Here is a 14,527-nt window from a genome sequence, read left to right on the forward strand (position 1 = left end):
TTAACCTCAATTTTCAAAAAAAAAAAAAAAAAAACTCACTTCTAGCCTTTAGCATTAATGTATATTAATTAATTTAAAATAATTATGAATTGAAATTTTAAACTTAAATTTAATAGAGATGAAAGTGAAACTTAAGTAATTACAATTCTTTTAAACTAATCATTGCCACCAAAGATGGAAAGTAAATGTTTAGTGAAAATTTGAAGTTAAAAGTTTAAATCTTGAAATCTATGGTCCAAAATGAAACAAAACTCAAATTTCAATGGTAAAATTATAACATTTTGAAACTTTGAACTAAGGCCACATTTACCAAATCGTAATGAAAATTGGTGTAATCGAAATGAGATTTCATTGATGGACGAATTGTAATAAGCCTGAATCATAAACACAATTAGATCGCTTCTGGTCACCTTTCCATATAATTATGAGTCTATTACATTTCACTATTACTGTTTGACCCTAATGGTAACTGTAATGGTAAAGGTAATAATAAATGTGACAAATTCATAATTTTCATATTGTTATAGTAACAATATCTATAACGTAATGGTAAAAGTAGTGGATTTCACATAATTTTCAACCGCAATCAAATTAAACCTCTTTTATTTCTCAATTACATTATACGTTTTGATTACAAATTTCAAAGTGGGTCTCACATCTCATTACGATTACGGAAAACAGACAAGCAACAATAATAAAAATAATCAATTGGGACATGCTTTTTATATTATGATTGATGGATTATTTTTGAACCGACCTGACCTAAATTGCAATCAAACTAAGAACTTAAAACTAAAGTATAAAATCCAAAACCTAAAGAAAGAGAGAGTGAGAGTTCGTGTATTTGCATGTTGCACGTGTGACTTTGAATATATATAAAAAAATAATGTTGACGACATATTATTTTATTTCAGAACTTGATTCTGAACCACAAATGGATTACACAGTGATTACGTTGGTGGCTCAAATTTTGCGTCGCTCTATTTCAATTGTCTTCTTCCGGATGAGTAATTGGATTGAATGTCCGATTGCAGCCATTGCCATGGCCGCAAAAATGGACACGTAAAACATTGCTAGCCTTTCTGGGGTTTCCGCTTATTACAATTTCCTACTCAAATTCCCATTCTATCTTCCCAATTTCTCTCGCTGCATTGCAAGTTCTCCCCATGTCAGCGCATTTCTTACAAATCAAAATCCCTCAAATCTTTGGAACGTGGGTATTTTTTGGCCTCAGATATTGAACCCATTTTCATTTTCTTTCCCCCCTTTCAGTCTTGACTTGATATTTGTGTTCTAAGCCTCTAATTTGGGTTTAGAAGTTCTGGGTTTGTCTTTAAACACTAGCAAATGTTTCTCACTGTATTCAAATTGGGTGTATTGGATTTATGAGTTTAGGTAATATGTTGGAGTCGGTTAGTTGCTGCCAAAGCTCCCAGTCTCAGGTAGCTTCTTGTCTTTATTTGTTTTTGTTATTATTCATCTTTTTGGGCTATGAAGTTTCATAATCTTGATTGCTTTGATCATTGATGAGGGTTCTTGGATTTTGCATGATCATATTTATTTGACTTGTGAGTTTGACTTTTGAATGTTTGTCATAAGCGATTTGATACTCTTTCCTGTTTTCATACTTTCTATAGTGTTTGGTTATGTAATTGAAAGTGGTTTTAAAAATCCTAAAAACGCTAGGAAAGAAGCTTTTTTTTTTTTTTTTTGGTGTCTTTTTTTAATAGATTCTCTTAAAATTACTCTTCTCAGAAGTGATCAAAACAAACTCATTAGATTTGAATTTGTAAGGGATGATGACAGTGTGTTATTTATTTATTTTGAAAAAACAACAACAATAAGTGGGGGTGGGGATGTTGAACCCGTAACCTATTGGCCGAGGGCATATGCCTTAACCGTTAATATATGTTCAGGTTGGCAGTGATGAATACTTGTATGGGTGGTTTGGACATTTAATTAGTCCTATGAAATCATATTTTTCAGGCATCTTGATGGGGTTGGGTATATGGATGCCTGATGAATTTCCCAAGGCTATTTCTTAATATTTTTATTATTGGTTATGTAATTTGATTTGGAAATTGCATATCGTTATGGTTTACAATGTTCAGTTTCTCCGAAGAGATGAATGGTTTGAAATGTGAAACAATATAGTAAGTTACTGGAATACTGATGAGTATATCTAATACTCTCCACCGAGTTGTTTGAAATATATTGGTGGCCTTTCATTTCAAATCCTGTTAAGAGATTTGGACATTGAAATATTGAATATGGATTTAGTCTCTAGTGGTAGGTTAGTAAGGTTACTAATTATTTTGTATATTTGTATGTGTTTTAATTCAATACTCATTTCTTCTCTTCTTGTAAGCAAGAAAAGGAAATAATACCATATAATAAAAGTAAAATTACAGAACTGAAGAAGTAATAGTTCAAAAACTTCCGGGTTCTAGCATGCATAAATACCTTTTTTTAATTGTCAGAAATTTGACGATGAATAGCTAGATAAGCAGAATGATGTTTATTTTATACTGTTACAAAATTGGGGAGGTTTGCTTTCCTGAGTTTCTCAGTTGTTTCACTTGTTTATTACTATGCAGATTTATAGTGCAGTTAAACAGAAGAATCCTTTGAGGGCCTACTCTCATACTGTTCATCAACTTTGTGGACCTTCCTTCAACTTACATTATTCACACTCCAAGAAATTGGCTGTTTCATCATGCACCTTAAATTGCGGGAGGAATGATTATTCTTTAGTCCCTGTACTTTTTTACAGTGGTGCTACTACGTTAACGTTCAAAGTAGTTAGACAGAATGGGTACAGTTGGTCTAATCGTAGGCCTAAACAGAGGATAAGACTTGGAACACGTGCAGCTCTTGATGTTTCAGCTGCTGTTGACGTCATCAATGATTTAGGATTGGATACATTGACATTCCTAGCTGTGACTGTCGTAGTTGTCCCTCTATTTAGGAGAATTAAGGCTAGCCCTGTAAGAATGATATTCTTTTCTCCACTTACTTTTCTTATTTTATTATGATCTTTTGAAATTGAGTTTATCTTTATTGAATGAAGTGTGTGAATAATGAATATAATGATTAACCTTCAAGAAGTTGAACTGTTGATATATATATATATATATATATATTGGAGGGGGAGGGGGGCAAATCTGCTGCGGTTTCTAATCTTTTTCCCATTTTTCTTGTAATAGTTTCTTTCTTGATCTGAAGCGGTTTGATTTGTATAACTATATTTTTGACAGTGAAGCAACATGTTGCCTTAGTTTTACATACCATCAATATGATGCCGTTCTCTAAATAGATTTTGCCGATTTCTTTCATCATACTTTTTCTCAATTTTCATGAAGCTTAAGATTTAGTTTCTAAGGGCCCCTTTCATGAATCTTTTCATGCAAAGGGGTAACGTCATTTGGAGAACTGTTGGATCTTAAATTTGATAGCAATATATGGACTTGTAATGATGGTGTTGTTGGGTCAGAGTTTTGGGTCCAGGATGTTCCAATGACTCTCATGCAGGTCTATATTTCAATTAGAGCATGTACCGGATTCAAGTGTTTTTAATTGTAAATAGGTCAACAAGTTGTGAGAGTTTTGGGTCCCAAGATATTACAACTAGTTGTTCAACTCTACTAAGATACATATTTAGGCATACATGTGTACATGTTCATGCTAGAGCTATATATAATATTCAGCAAAGTTTTGAGGAGATCTTACAATGTGAATTACTGTGCATTTTTCTTCATGTTTGATTCAAAATCTGACCGTATGTTGGCTGTTTTCAGATACTCGGTTTCTTCTTTGCTGGGATTGTACTTAATCAATTTGGCGTCATTAGAAATATTATAGATGTTAAAGTTTTGTCCGAATGGGGAATACTTTTCCTGGTAAGCCACATCAACCCTCTCTTCATGTGTCAAGTTTGTGGGTATTATGCTGCTTTGTTATCTTATCATTGAATGACATTCCATTGCCAACGAGAGAACAGAGCATCAGTATTGAAATGGTGTTATTGTTCCGTTGTGGGCATAGAATAAATCAATTTCCTTTCTCTTCTTTCAATCTGTCAAAGCAGTTTGCAGTTTCGATTAGGAAGGATTTGTTACATTTGTCTTATTTTTTCCTTTCTAAAAAAGAAATCATTGAGTGACATTCCATGTATGATGTTGCATTTTGCACCAGAATGCACTTAAATTAAGATTAAGTGAATCAAATAAACTCTACAACCTTACTTGAACAAAATCGGTTGTACAACTGTGCCCTTGAGTTCTAAAGTGAATCAAATAAACTCTTGATTGTGGAAGAAATAATGATGTGAAGTATTAGAGGCCTGACCACCTTAGACTTGCATCATATTCCATTCCTTCTTACCCTCCTGAATTATAATTATAATTATGTGTAGTATTCGGGCATGGGTATGCATGTGAACATGTGAGTGTATTTGTTTAGTTATACATTGCACTAACAGTATTCCTTTCTAGCTATTTGAGATGGGTTTGGAGCTTTCATTTGCACGTCTAAAGGCTCTTGCAAGGTTTGCTTTTGGCATGGGATTGACACAGGTATATTTCTAAAAAAAGATGATGCATGACTGGAATATATCAATATATTTTAAGCTGGATCTGTATATTTTTCCCTTGATTAGGCCTACTACATAGTGTCTTTCTACTGTCTATTTTTTTTTAATATACAAATAATAAAAACAGGTTGAAATTTGTCGTCACATATAAAGTCAAAGTGAAAGTCCAACCCAGATAAGATGCATATATGGAGATGGAAAGTCAGAGTGAAATGGGTTAGTGAAGGTAATTTTGAAATTGCGGGTTTCATGAAGGGGGAACTTTTGTCTTTTTGTTAGGGATAGAGGGAAAGGATGGAGTCACTGCTCAGTGGAGGTCAAGAAAGAGGTTTATAGTTTTGAGGTGGTAAAGCACGTGGTCTCTTTCTACATTGGATACGCTGTTATAGTCCATCCTTCAAACTGAAAACCATGATGACACAGTATTGAGAATTCTTAGCTCATAGTATCCATAACAAAGACGATTCCACGTGGATACTGATTGTACTATGTCATTGATGTAATAGAATTTGGGGTCATTTAATATATTTAGAATTAGTTACCCTATCCCACACTTAATTCTCTATAAATAGAGAACTCCTTTCTTATATTCATTAGATTTTGATGATTTGAATAAAAGTCTCATTTGGTATATACCAATCATTCCTCTCATAATAATATAGCATGCTATTAATAAAATTGTTTAATGACTTGGAGTAGAATTTGCACTTGAAAAATCTAGCTTGTAATGGAAGAGTGCCAAAGTGTTTGTAACCCACATGGCCACATACTACCCTTTACCAATCACGATGAGATTCAATGCGGGTCTCGAGTTCATATTATCTACTATCGCTTGTAGTTTCAAGTCTTTTAACTTATTCACTCACACACTCCTACCTTTCCTTCTGAAGGTCATATTGTCTACTATCGCTTTCACAGCATTTGAACTTCCCACAAATGGGGCTATTGGAACAAGAATTTTGGAGTACCTTTTTCACGCCAGATCTGACTTGGTAAGCACTCTGTTTTCGGTTGGTTTTCTTAATATGCATTACATTGATGGAAATTCTGAATCCCAATTTATTTAGGCTGTTGCATGTTAAGGATAGCGCAAACTACTAGTAATTTTTTTTTTTAAAAAAAAAACAAAATCCATTGAAATTAAAATTTGTATTGTTTTTCTTTAACAGAGGTCCAATTGAATGCCTATATTCTAGCTTCTAAGGTTGGCAATCTGACTTTATGAGTTGAGCTTGGGGGAATCTCAGTGGATAAAAGATCCTTTTGACTAAAACCTTTTGTTTTCTTTTTTCTCATTATGGTCCCATAAAGACATCTAAGTTAGATATTCCTGGTTATTTTATATTCTGTATATAAAATCTCTCTTAGAAATTTTCATTTCCTTCTCTAGGGTTGCTTGTCTCTGTGTGTATAAACATTTGTAGTTTTGCTGCTCAATTTTGTAAGAACTTCAGACAAGAAAATCTCGTCTTTCTTGTTATCACTGCAGTCTTGGTTTGGAAGCCTTGTCTTCATTTCCATGTTTTATGCTATTATAGCAATGTTGCATTTACTCACCAACTTGAGATATGATTGTCTGAATTGTAGGTTAACATCAGAAGCGTTGATGAAGCTATTGTGATTGGTGCTGCCCTCTCTCTATCTTCTTCAGCTTTTGTTTTACAGGTAGCCTAATCAAGTACTTTCATAATAGAACTTGTGTATCTGTCTAATTTTTCTGTACACTTATTCAGTCATGAATTTGAAGTAAAAGTATGAATTTGTTGATTGAGAACAATGGAACATTGAACATGCCTGCAATCTGGTTGTGTCTGGTGTTAATTCTACCAAGCCTGTAATGGAGCATAAGACTTTTTATTAAGGTCTCTTTTTTCTGTAATTTCATGGAAAGACGCATCAATCCATTTGGGACATGAAGACAAGACTACTAAATGGAGTAGCTAGTATAAACTCCTGAAGATTGCAAACTTAAATCCTTCTGTACTTGATACTCAGATCAAAGACACTCCAAGGAATAAATTTTAAGAGATAGAACAGGAATGGTTGTAGCATTGGCATGGGGAAGTATGGTAAAAAGAAGACTTAAATCAATCCAATGTTCACAGAAATAAGTTTAATATCCAGAGATAATATCTAATATAACATAGTAGTTAATGTTAATCATGTCAAACTTGATTTGTTTAATATCTCATCAAATCTTCTTTCATTTCCATCTAATGACAAAATTCTAGGTCTTATTGTTACTGATTTCATTTAATTTAGTCAAAAATGTTATTTGAAGAACAATGTTTTTAGTTTATTGCAAATGTTATAGTGTGCTAATGGTAAGTGATTAGGATAGTTGACCTTACCTATCATAATGAATAGCTTCTTGCAGAGAAAGGAGAGCTTGCAACAAGATTTGGCTCGGCAACTCTAGGGATACTTCTTCTTCAGGTTTATTCCCCTTCAAATTTATTTTCTCGACTTGTTTCATATTGGTTCTCTTTTAGTATATCATCTACTTTCTTTCAAAATATTTTGGTCCTTGTGTTAGGTTTCTATCGGAAGTGGTCTGTAACTTTTCTGTAATGCATACTGTTTGATGCAGGATATTGCTGTTGTCCCTCTCCTGGTCATACTTCCAGTTCTTGAGAGTCAGGTACATGAAAGGATCCTTGACATTGTTTAGAGATAGATCTATAATTTGAGGGATCTCCTGGGAAAAATATATATTCTTAAACCTGCTCATGTAAAATGTTCTCTGTGATTGGTTCTGTACGCAACTCTTCCCCCATCATCTTGACATTTACTTAGCATCATATTTATCAAATAGTTTGATTTTGTGTATTGCTTCTTTTCCTTTCACTCTCCATCCTTTTAGAATTTGGGCACGGAAAGTATCTGGCCAATGCTCGCACAAGAAAGTTTGAAGGCTTTAGGTGGATTAGGTCTGCTGTCCCTTGGAGGAAAGTTGATTCTTAGGCGAGTTTTTGAGGTTCGCATCGTGCTTATTTTGGCAGATACTAAAGGTTGCTCCAAGTTTGTTTTAGGATCTTAACAGAGAGCGGTCCAAATTCAGGTTGTTGCAGAAGCAAGAAGCTCAGAGGCTTTTGTGGCCCTTTGCCTGCTGACAGTTGCTGGCACTTCACTAATCACTCAGAAATTGGGCTTTAGTGATACGGTTTGTTTCATTTTTTTCATGCTTGGGAACAACTAATGTGAATAGTTTTCATATTTATAATATCTTAGTTAGATAGAATTGATGTACAGTACAGCTGGGAGCATTTTTGGCTGGGGCAATATTAGCAGAAACTAATTTCCGGACACAGATTGAAGCAGACATTCGGCCATTTAGGGGCTTGCTCCTTGGGTTATTCTTTGTTACCACAGGGACCTCCATTGATATGCAGGTGCAGTGTCTTATGTTTTCCATTTACTGATTTAAAATTACTTTATTGGTTCACGTAGTTATGCAATAATAATCTATAAGTTTGAATGATGTAAATAGCAATTAGAAGAATATAGGTTAGCCTCAAGAGATCTAATTACATACAATGTAACATATGAATGTTGAAATACATGAATTATTTAGAAGGTATCAAAGGCTGTTACACATCAATATTTTCTGAGTTCTATGAGTAGATTAGTGAACACTGGAAGAGTGCACTTCTTTTGGCTTAAAGGTGAGACATGGAAGCACGATTTTATTTATTTATTTTTATATATATTAATCATACTGATTTTTTTTCCTTTATATGTTTGATATATAATTTATCGATTTTGTCATTAGAAGTTAGACCAATCAAGAAGTACTATAACGACTTCAGGGTTCCTCTGCATTTCATTTTTTTGCAGCTCCTGTTCCGAGAGTGGCCAAATGTTCTTGCACTTTTGGCAGGTTTGATAGCAATCAAGACCCTTATAATAACAGCAATAGGTCCCCGTGTGGGCCTCACCACTCAAGAAAGTGTAAGAATAGGCTTTCTTCTGTCTCAAGGAGGCGAGTTCGGATTTGTAGTGTTCTCTCTAGCTAACAGGCGAGTCTTAACTTAGATGGTGCATGTCTATTTTCCAACATGAATCCTTACGTCATGTTAGCTTATCACTCTTTGTTGGTATCAGGCTTGGAGTGCTACCACTCGAGTTAAACAAGCTACTCATCATTATTGTTGTCTTGTCAATGGCTCTAACCCCCTTGCTTAATGAAGCTGGACGAAAGGCATCTGAATTCATCAGCGAAAAGTACAAGACAGAGGATGTATGTTCTAACATTAAGGCTTCCTTTCGATACTTAGTGTTTGATTTGCATTTAACTGGACCTGAATTAAGTTTGCATTTGTTGTTGGCAATAGAATTGTATTTTGAAGATATCAGTATCTTTACATGGTAAGGACGTGAGGTTTCAACTATGCAAACAATCCAGAAAAATATTTTGAAGTAAATAATTTCTCTATTGTGCTAGTAGAAAAAAATTAGGAAACAAAGAAAATAGAGTAAATTACATTTTTTATCTCTGAAGTTTTGAATTTTGTGCAAATTAGTTTTTAAGTTTCAAAATCGAACAATGAAGTCTCTAGCATTTCATAAATGTACGATTTTGGTCCCTGAGTTACCAATGCCAGTTAAATATTTAACAGGCTAAAGTGACAATTTTAAAAATAAAAAATACTTATAGAAATAATAGGTTGGAATACCTTGAATTTGTTATTTGGCACTTTGAATGACCCTCTAACCCTATTGGCGCCAAAAACCATTTGTGTTATATGATATTTCTCTCTAATAAAAAAATTGTTCTCTTCTTTTGTCCATGGACGTAGTTAAGACACTGTTAGTGAACCACGTAAATCTTTGTGTTTTCTTCTTGTTCTTTATTCTTTGCTTGTCTGTTTCGTTGTCTTAACAGAACATCATGTTCCCTTTCTGTCATTCGTCCCCCACTCCCTTCTCCCCCAACCTTTCCCCTTCCTCCTCCCTTCCCTTTCAATTCGTTATCCAACCACCACCAGCTGTTGTTCAGCCACTGCCTGTCGTCGTCCAACTGCCGCCAGTTGTTGCAATGTTGCCCACTGAAAAAAAAAAAGGAGGAAAAAACAGAAACACTTGTCGTTCCAGATTTGTGCGAGGAGCTGTTTTCCTCGGCCAGATTCGCCAGTCCTTTTATTTTCTTCAGTTTTAGAATAAGAGGAAGCAGTGGGTTTGTAGAAGAAGAAGATGGGAGAGAGGCCTTTTCAGATTGAAGAAAAAGATGGGAGGGTTTCTTCTCAGATTGAAGTAGAAGAGTGGGAAAGGGGTCGGGGAAGAAGGAGATGAGATTTTTCAGATTGAAGAAAAAGAAGGGAGATTTTCATTATTTTTTTATTCTGAAAACTGCCACGTGATCTTCCATAAATAATTAATCGGTTCCATTAACTCAAAGGCAAAAATCAACTATTTATGAAAAGTTAGGGACTTGAATGTTCAATTTGAAAACTAAGGACCAATTTGTCACAAAATTTAAACATCAGGGACGAAAAGTGTTATTTACCCAAGAAAATAGATAATACTTGGATGTTGATTTAGACCGATTCTTTTATTGTACCAATTTAGTCTGCATATTTTGATATGTGAAATTTTCACAGAAAGCTGCAGATACAGTGAACTTTGACGCTACTGAACCCGTTGTCATTGTTGGATTTGGACAAATGGGTCAGGTATGTATCCGTATATATTTATATTTTCTTGTTTTATATTAAGAATCATTATTTAGCAAGGGTACAACCCTGAAGTGTTTTGCTCCTTCGAATCTTGTTTGATCTATGTAGGTCCTGGCAAATTTCTTATCTACACCTTTGGCATCTGGGACAGATGGCAATACTCCTGGATGGCCATATGTAGCATTTGACATTGATCTTTCCGTAGTGAAGGTTGGTTAGATTTGTTATTTTCCACAATTGTCCATGATTGACTTTTTTGTACTTCCCTTATTTGCAATGGCATAGTGTTCTCATTAAGTAGTTCCTTTTTTTTGGGCTATATGGTTATCTGGCTTCTTACACTCTGACCGTTTTTTTCTTCTTCTGTCAGACGTCTAGAAAGCTTGGTTTTCCTGTTCTCTATGGAGACGGATCACGACCAGCAGTTTTGCAATCTGCTGGAATCTCTTCCCCAAAAGCTGTCATGGTTATGTTCACGGAGAAGAAGGCAACAATTGATGCTGTTCAAAAGCTCCGGCTCGCGTTCCCAGCAGTAATTTCTCTCTCTTTATTGTATGTGCATAATAGGAAGGTCGGTCCACCATAGAGGAAACAATTATGCTGAAAGAATATCACATTTCCTATTTTGGAGGGAGAAAACATATATATGTATGTATTGTATGCAGTTCTTGAAGGTTTCTATTTTGGTTGCAAAATTTTCTTTCTGTTGAACTTGCTTCATTTTGTGCCATCTATAAGGACAGGGAGAACATATGTTCTCTTTTATCAAGTTCAAGTGTGTTCTTTCCTTGTGTTGAGTCACTGATTGTTTAACTCACTGGCTATTCCTCCTTTTCGGTCTTGATTTGAACACGACAAAACTTCTATGATACAGATCCCAATATATGCCCGAGCTAAGGATGTGGTGCATCTATTAGATTTAAAGAACGCAGGTGCAACGGATGCTATTTTGGAAGATGCTGAGGTATCAGTGTTGAATGATCAGGATGTGAAGCATAGTTATTGATAATTTGGCTTTGTAACCTAAGATGCATTCTTGTAGACACTCCTGGATACTCTTAACATAAAATTCTTCAATTTATTTGTGCAGACTAGTTTACAACTTGGGTCAAAGCTTTTGAAAGGGCTCGGAGTCATGTCTGACCAAGTGTCTTTCCTCAGTCAAATGGTTCGAAACTCTATGGAAATACAAGCTCAAGATGCACTCGACAAATCCAATGAGCAAGAGTTAGAGCTTATGAAACCGCTGCAGGTTCGTATATTTGAATGAAATGAAAGTCAAATTTTTGGTTGACTTGATATAGGAGGAAGAGAAAAAGAAAGGAAAGCAAAAGACATGCTGGAGGTGCCAATGGATTTTCATACAAGTTGCATAGGTTATACATATAGATTACAGTTGACAATAGATACGATACGACTTTTGTCTTGGAACATTAGCTAATTTTTGCATCCTATTTGGCTTGACTTTAGTGAGCTCTATGATCGTAAATAGTCAAAATAGAGCTCTCCAGTTAGATAATTTATACTTTCCCCTTTTTATGAAAAATGAAGGGTGAGAACTTTGGGGATAATAGATTTGAGTTGGGGATTCATTTTCCAGAACTTTGAGAACCATGATAGAATCTTCTTCAGGACATGTTCGATTAAATGCCGAAAGAGATAACAGCCAAAACTCCAGCTTTAGAGAGTTCTAGGTCTTTTCACATATGCATTCTTACTTGCACAACATCATCCACTGTCAATCATGCCAACTCCAAACTTTCATTATAGTCTTATACATTGTTATATACTTATATGGCTAACTTTGTCTGTAATCCCTAAAAAAAATGACAATGTTACTGATTTGATTGATTAGATACGTGTCAAGGACTCAATCGAGTCCCCCGAGAACGAACTATCGAGGCTGAACAGGGAAGATAATACTCAAATCTTAAATGGAAAAGAGGTAGATCAAATGAAGCCAGATACTTTTTTCCAGAAGCCTGAAGATTTAGATGGAAATGGAGTCCTATACTGTGAACTTGAAACAGAGAACAACTTTTTAGAGCAAAATGTGGTAGAGCCACCAACCCACATAACAGCTACTGATGGTTTAGAAAAATGAAAGTCTTGTTGAAAGATTCCTAATTTTATCTTGAAAAAGTTTTGTTTTTGTTCTCAAGAATTTGCTTTCCCCAACTTTTGACTTGGTGCAGTGAAGTCTTTAGTGGGCATAAGATATGGATACTATTGTAAAGAAACTTGTCAATCAGCAAACCTTTTTGGCCATTTTCCCAAAGAAACCACACCATGTATATTGCTTCATTTGATAGTTATTCAATTATTTGTCATTATCTTTTAGATATGGGTATTGATTCTTGCTCCAAATTATTTAAGGGAACATAAATATATTTGTCAAACCATATTCATAAAGATGTCCGTTTGAAATACCTTTTCAAATATTTAGTCAGTCATTTTGAAAAAAGATTAGTATTTGTCATGCATTCAAAATAGTTTAAAAAATATTTTTTTCTCAAATTAATTCAAATGGGTCCTAAATCATTTTGGAAAATTAAAATGTTTGGTAACTATTCAAAATTCACTTCGAGAAATATTAGTGTTTTTATTTTAAACATTGGAGGCAAAAGGAGAACAAAACAAAGAAGCTTATGGATGAAAGGAATGTTTCTTAGCTTAATTTTAAAAAATTAAAAATAAAAAACTAAGGTCCTATTTTGTAATTATGGTCCAAAAAGGCGTGGAAATCCCACAGCTGTCATTTTAATTTCCAATATATATATATGTCACGCAAATCATAAATTTTTTAATTATGAAAACTATATATAGTATACCAGAGCGATTGTCATGTTATTATATGAACATAATGTTTCTTATGTTATATTACTGACTCATGATAGGTAAAAGTGTTACCATTCTTAACTAAATTCTAAATTTCAAAAATTACTTTTAGTTTTCAAAACTTTGCTTAGTTATATTAGTGAAAGTATAGATAACAAAGCAAAAAAATTAGACATTAAAATAGTATTTATAGACTTAATTTTTTAAAAATTAAAAACAAAAAACTAAGATCCTGTTTGATAACCATGCTTTTGGTTTTTGAAGATTAAGTCTATATACACTACTTTCACCTCCAAATTTCTTCATTTGTTATCTACTTTTTTACTAATAGTTTAAAAAATCAAGCAAAATTTTAAAAACTAAAAAAAGTAGCTTTTAAAAAATTATTTTTGTTTTTAAAATTTGACCAAGAATTCAACCATTATACTTAAAAGAAAGATCCAAATCATGTAAGAAATAAGAGGGAAATAGGTTTAATTTTAAAAAATTAAAAATAAAAAACTAAGGTCCTATTTTGTAATTATTTGGACCCCATTTGGTAACTATTTTATTTTTTATTTTTAATTTTTTAAAATTAAACCTATTTCCCTCTTATTTCTTACCTGATTTGGATCTTTCTTTTAAGTATAATGGTTGAATTCTTGGTCAAATTTTAAAAACAAAAATAATTTTTTAAAAGCTACTTTTTTTAGTTTTTAAAATTTTGCTTGATTTTTTAAACTATTAGTAAAAAAGTAGATAACAAATGAAGAAATTTGGAGGTGAAAGTAGTGTATATAGACTTAATCTTCAAAAACCAAAAGCATGGTTATCAAACAGGATCTTAGTTTTTTGTTTTTAATTTTTAAAAAATTAAGTCTATAAATACTATTTTAATGTCTAATTTTTTTGCTTTGTTATCTATACTTTCACTAATATAACTAAGCAAAGTTTTGAAAACTAAAAGTAATTTTTGAAATTTAGAATTTGGTTAAGAATGGTAACACTTACCTATCATGAGTCAGTAATATAACATAAGAAACATTATGTTCATATAATAACATGACAATCGCTCTGGTATACTATATATAGTTTTCATAATTAAAAAATTTATGATTTGCGTGACATATATATATATTGGAAATTAAAATGACAGCTGTAGGATTTGAACCCACGCCCTTTCGGACCAGAGCCTAAATCTGGCGCCTTAGACCACTCGGCCAAACTGTCTTATGTACAGAAAGTCTAGAGTTGTAAATTATAATTCATGCAAAATATTAGAAAAATAAAAATGGACTAATAGGACGTTTGAATTGACTAGAGATAAAAGTGTTTAATTGAATTAAAGATGTAAACATGCTTACTATTATTTTATTAGTACAATTAATAAATACATATTTATTGTTTTTTTTATTGTACAATTAATAAATATTTATAATTGGTA

General features: G+C 33.3%; 1 protein-coding gene and 1 non-coding gene across 3 annotated transcripts; one reads left to right on the plus strand and one right to left on the minus strand.

Moving 5' to 3' along the window:
- The first annotated feature begins 907 nt into the window (after nt 1-907).
- LOC120077842 (K(+) efflux antiporter 3, chloroplastic) lies at nt 908-12,606 on the plus strand. 2 transcript variants are annotated; one of them, XM_039031909.2, is made up of 19 exons: nt 908-1,442; nt 2,598-2,987; nt 3,798-3,899; nt 4,494-4,574; nt 5,482-5,583; nt 6,179-6,256; nt 6,959-7,027; nt 7,182-7,232; nt 7,455-7,568; nt 7,653-7,754; nt 7,849-7,983; nt 8,429-8,610; nt 8,696-8,831; nt 10,192-10,263; nt 10,375-10,476; nt 10,637-10,798; nt 11,141-11,230; nt 11,357-11,518; nt 12,122-12,606. In XM_039031909.2, the coding sequence occupies exons 1-19, from the start codon at nt 1,386-1,388 to the stop codon at nt 12,368-12,370; spliced, it is 2,436 nt and encodes an 811-aa protein (XP_038887837.1). In that variant the 5' UTR covers nt 908-1,385; the 3' UTR covers nt 12,371-12,606. The 2 variants fall into 2 exon arrangements, with proteins under 2 accessions (XP_038887837.1, XP_090170339.1); XM_090314213.1 differs by lacking the exon at nt 908-1,442 and having other exon boundaries at nt 2,592-2,987.
- Nucleotides 12,607-14,233: 1,627 nt separating this feature from the next.
- Nucleotides 14,234-14,313, minus strand: TRNAL-UAG (transfer RNA leucine (anticodon UAG)). Its single transcript has one exon. It is a non-coding gene; the product is annotated as a tRNA-Leu (tRNA).
- Between the last annotated feature and the right edge of the window lie 214 nt (nt 14,314-14,527).

Source organism: Benincasa hispida, chromosome 5, assembly GCF_027475165.1.
Source record: "Benincasa hispida cultivar pf3 chromosome 5, pf3_genome.v1.1, whole genome shotgun sequence".
NCBI lineage: Eukaryota > Viridiplantae > Streptophyta > Magnoliopsida > Cucurbitales > Cucurbitaceae > Benincasa > Benincasa hispida.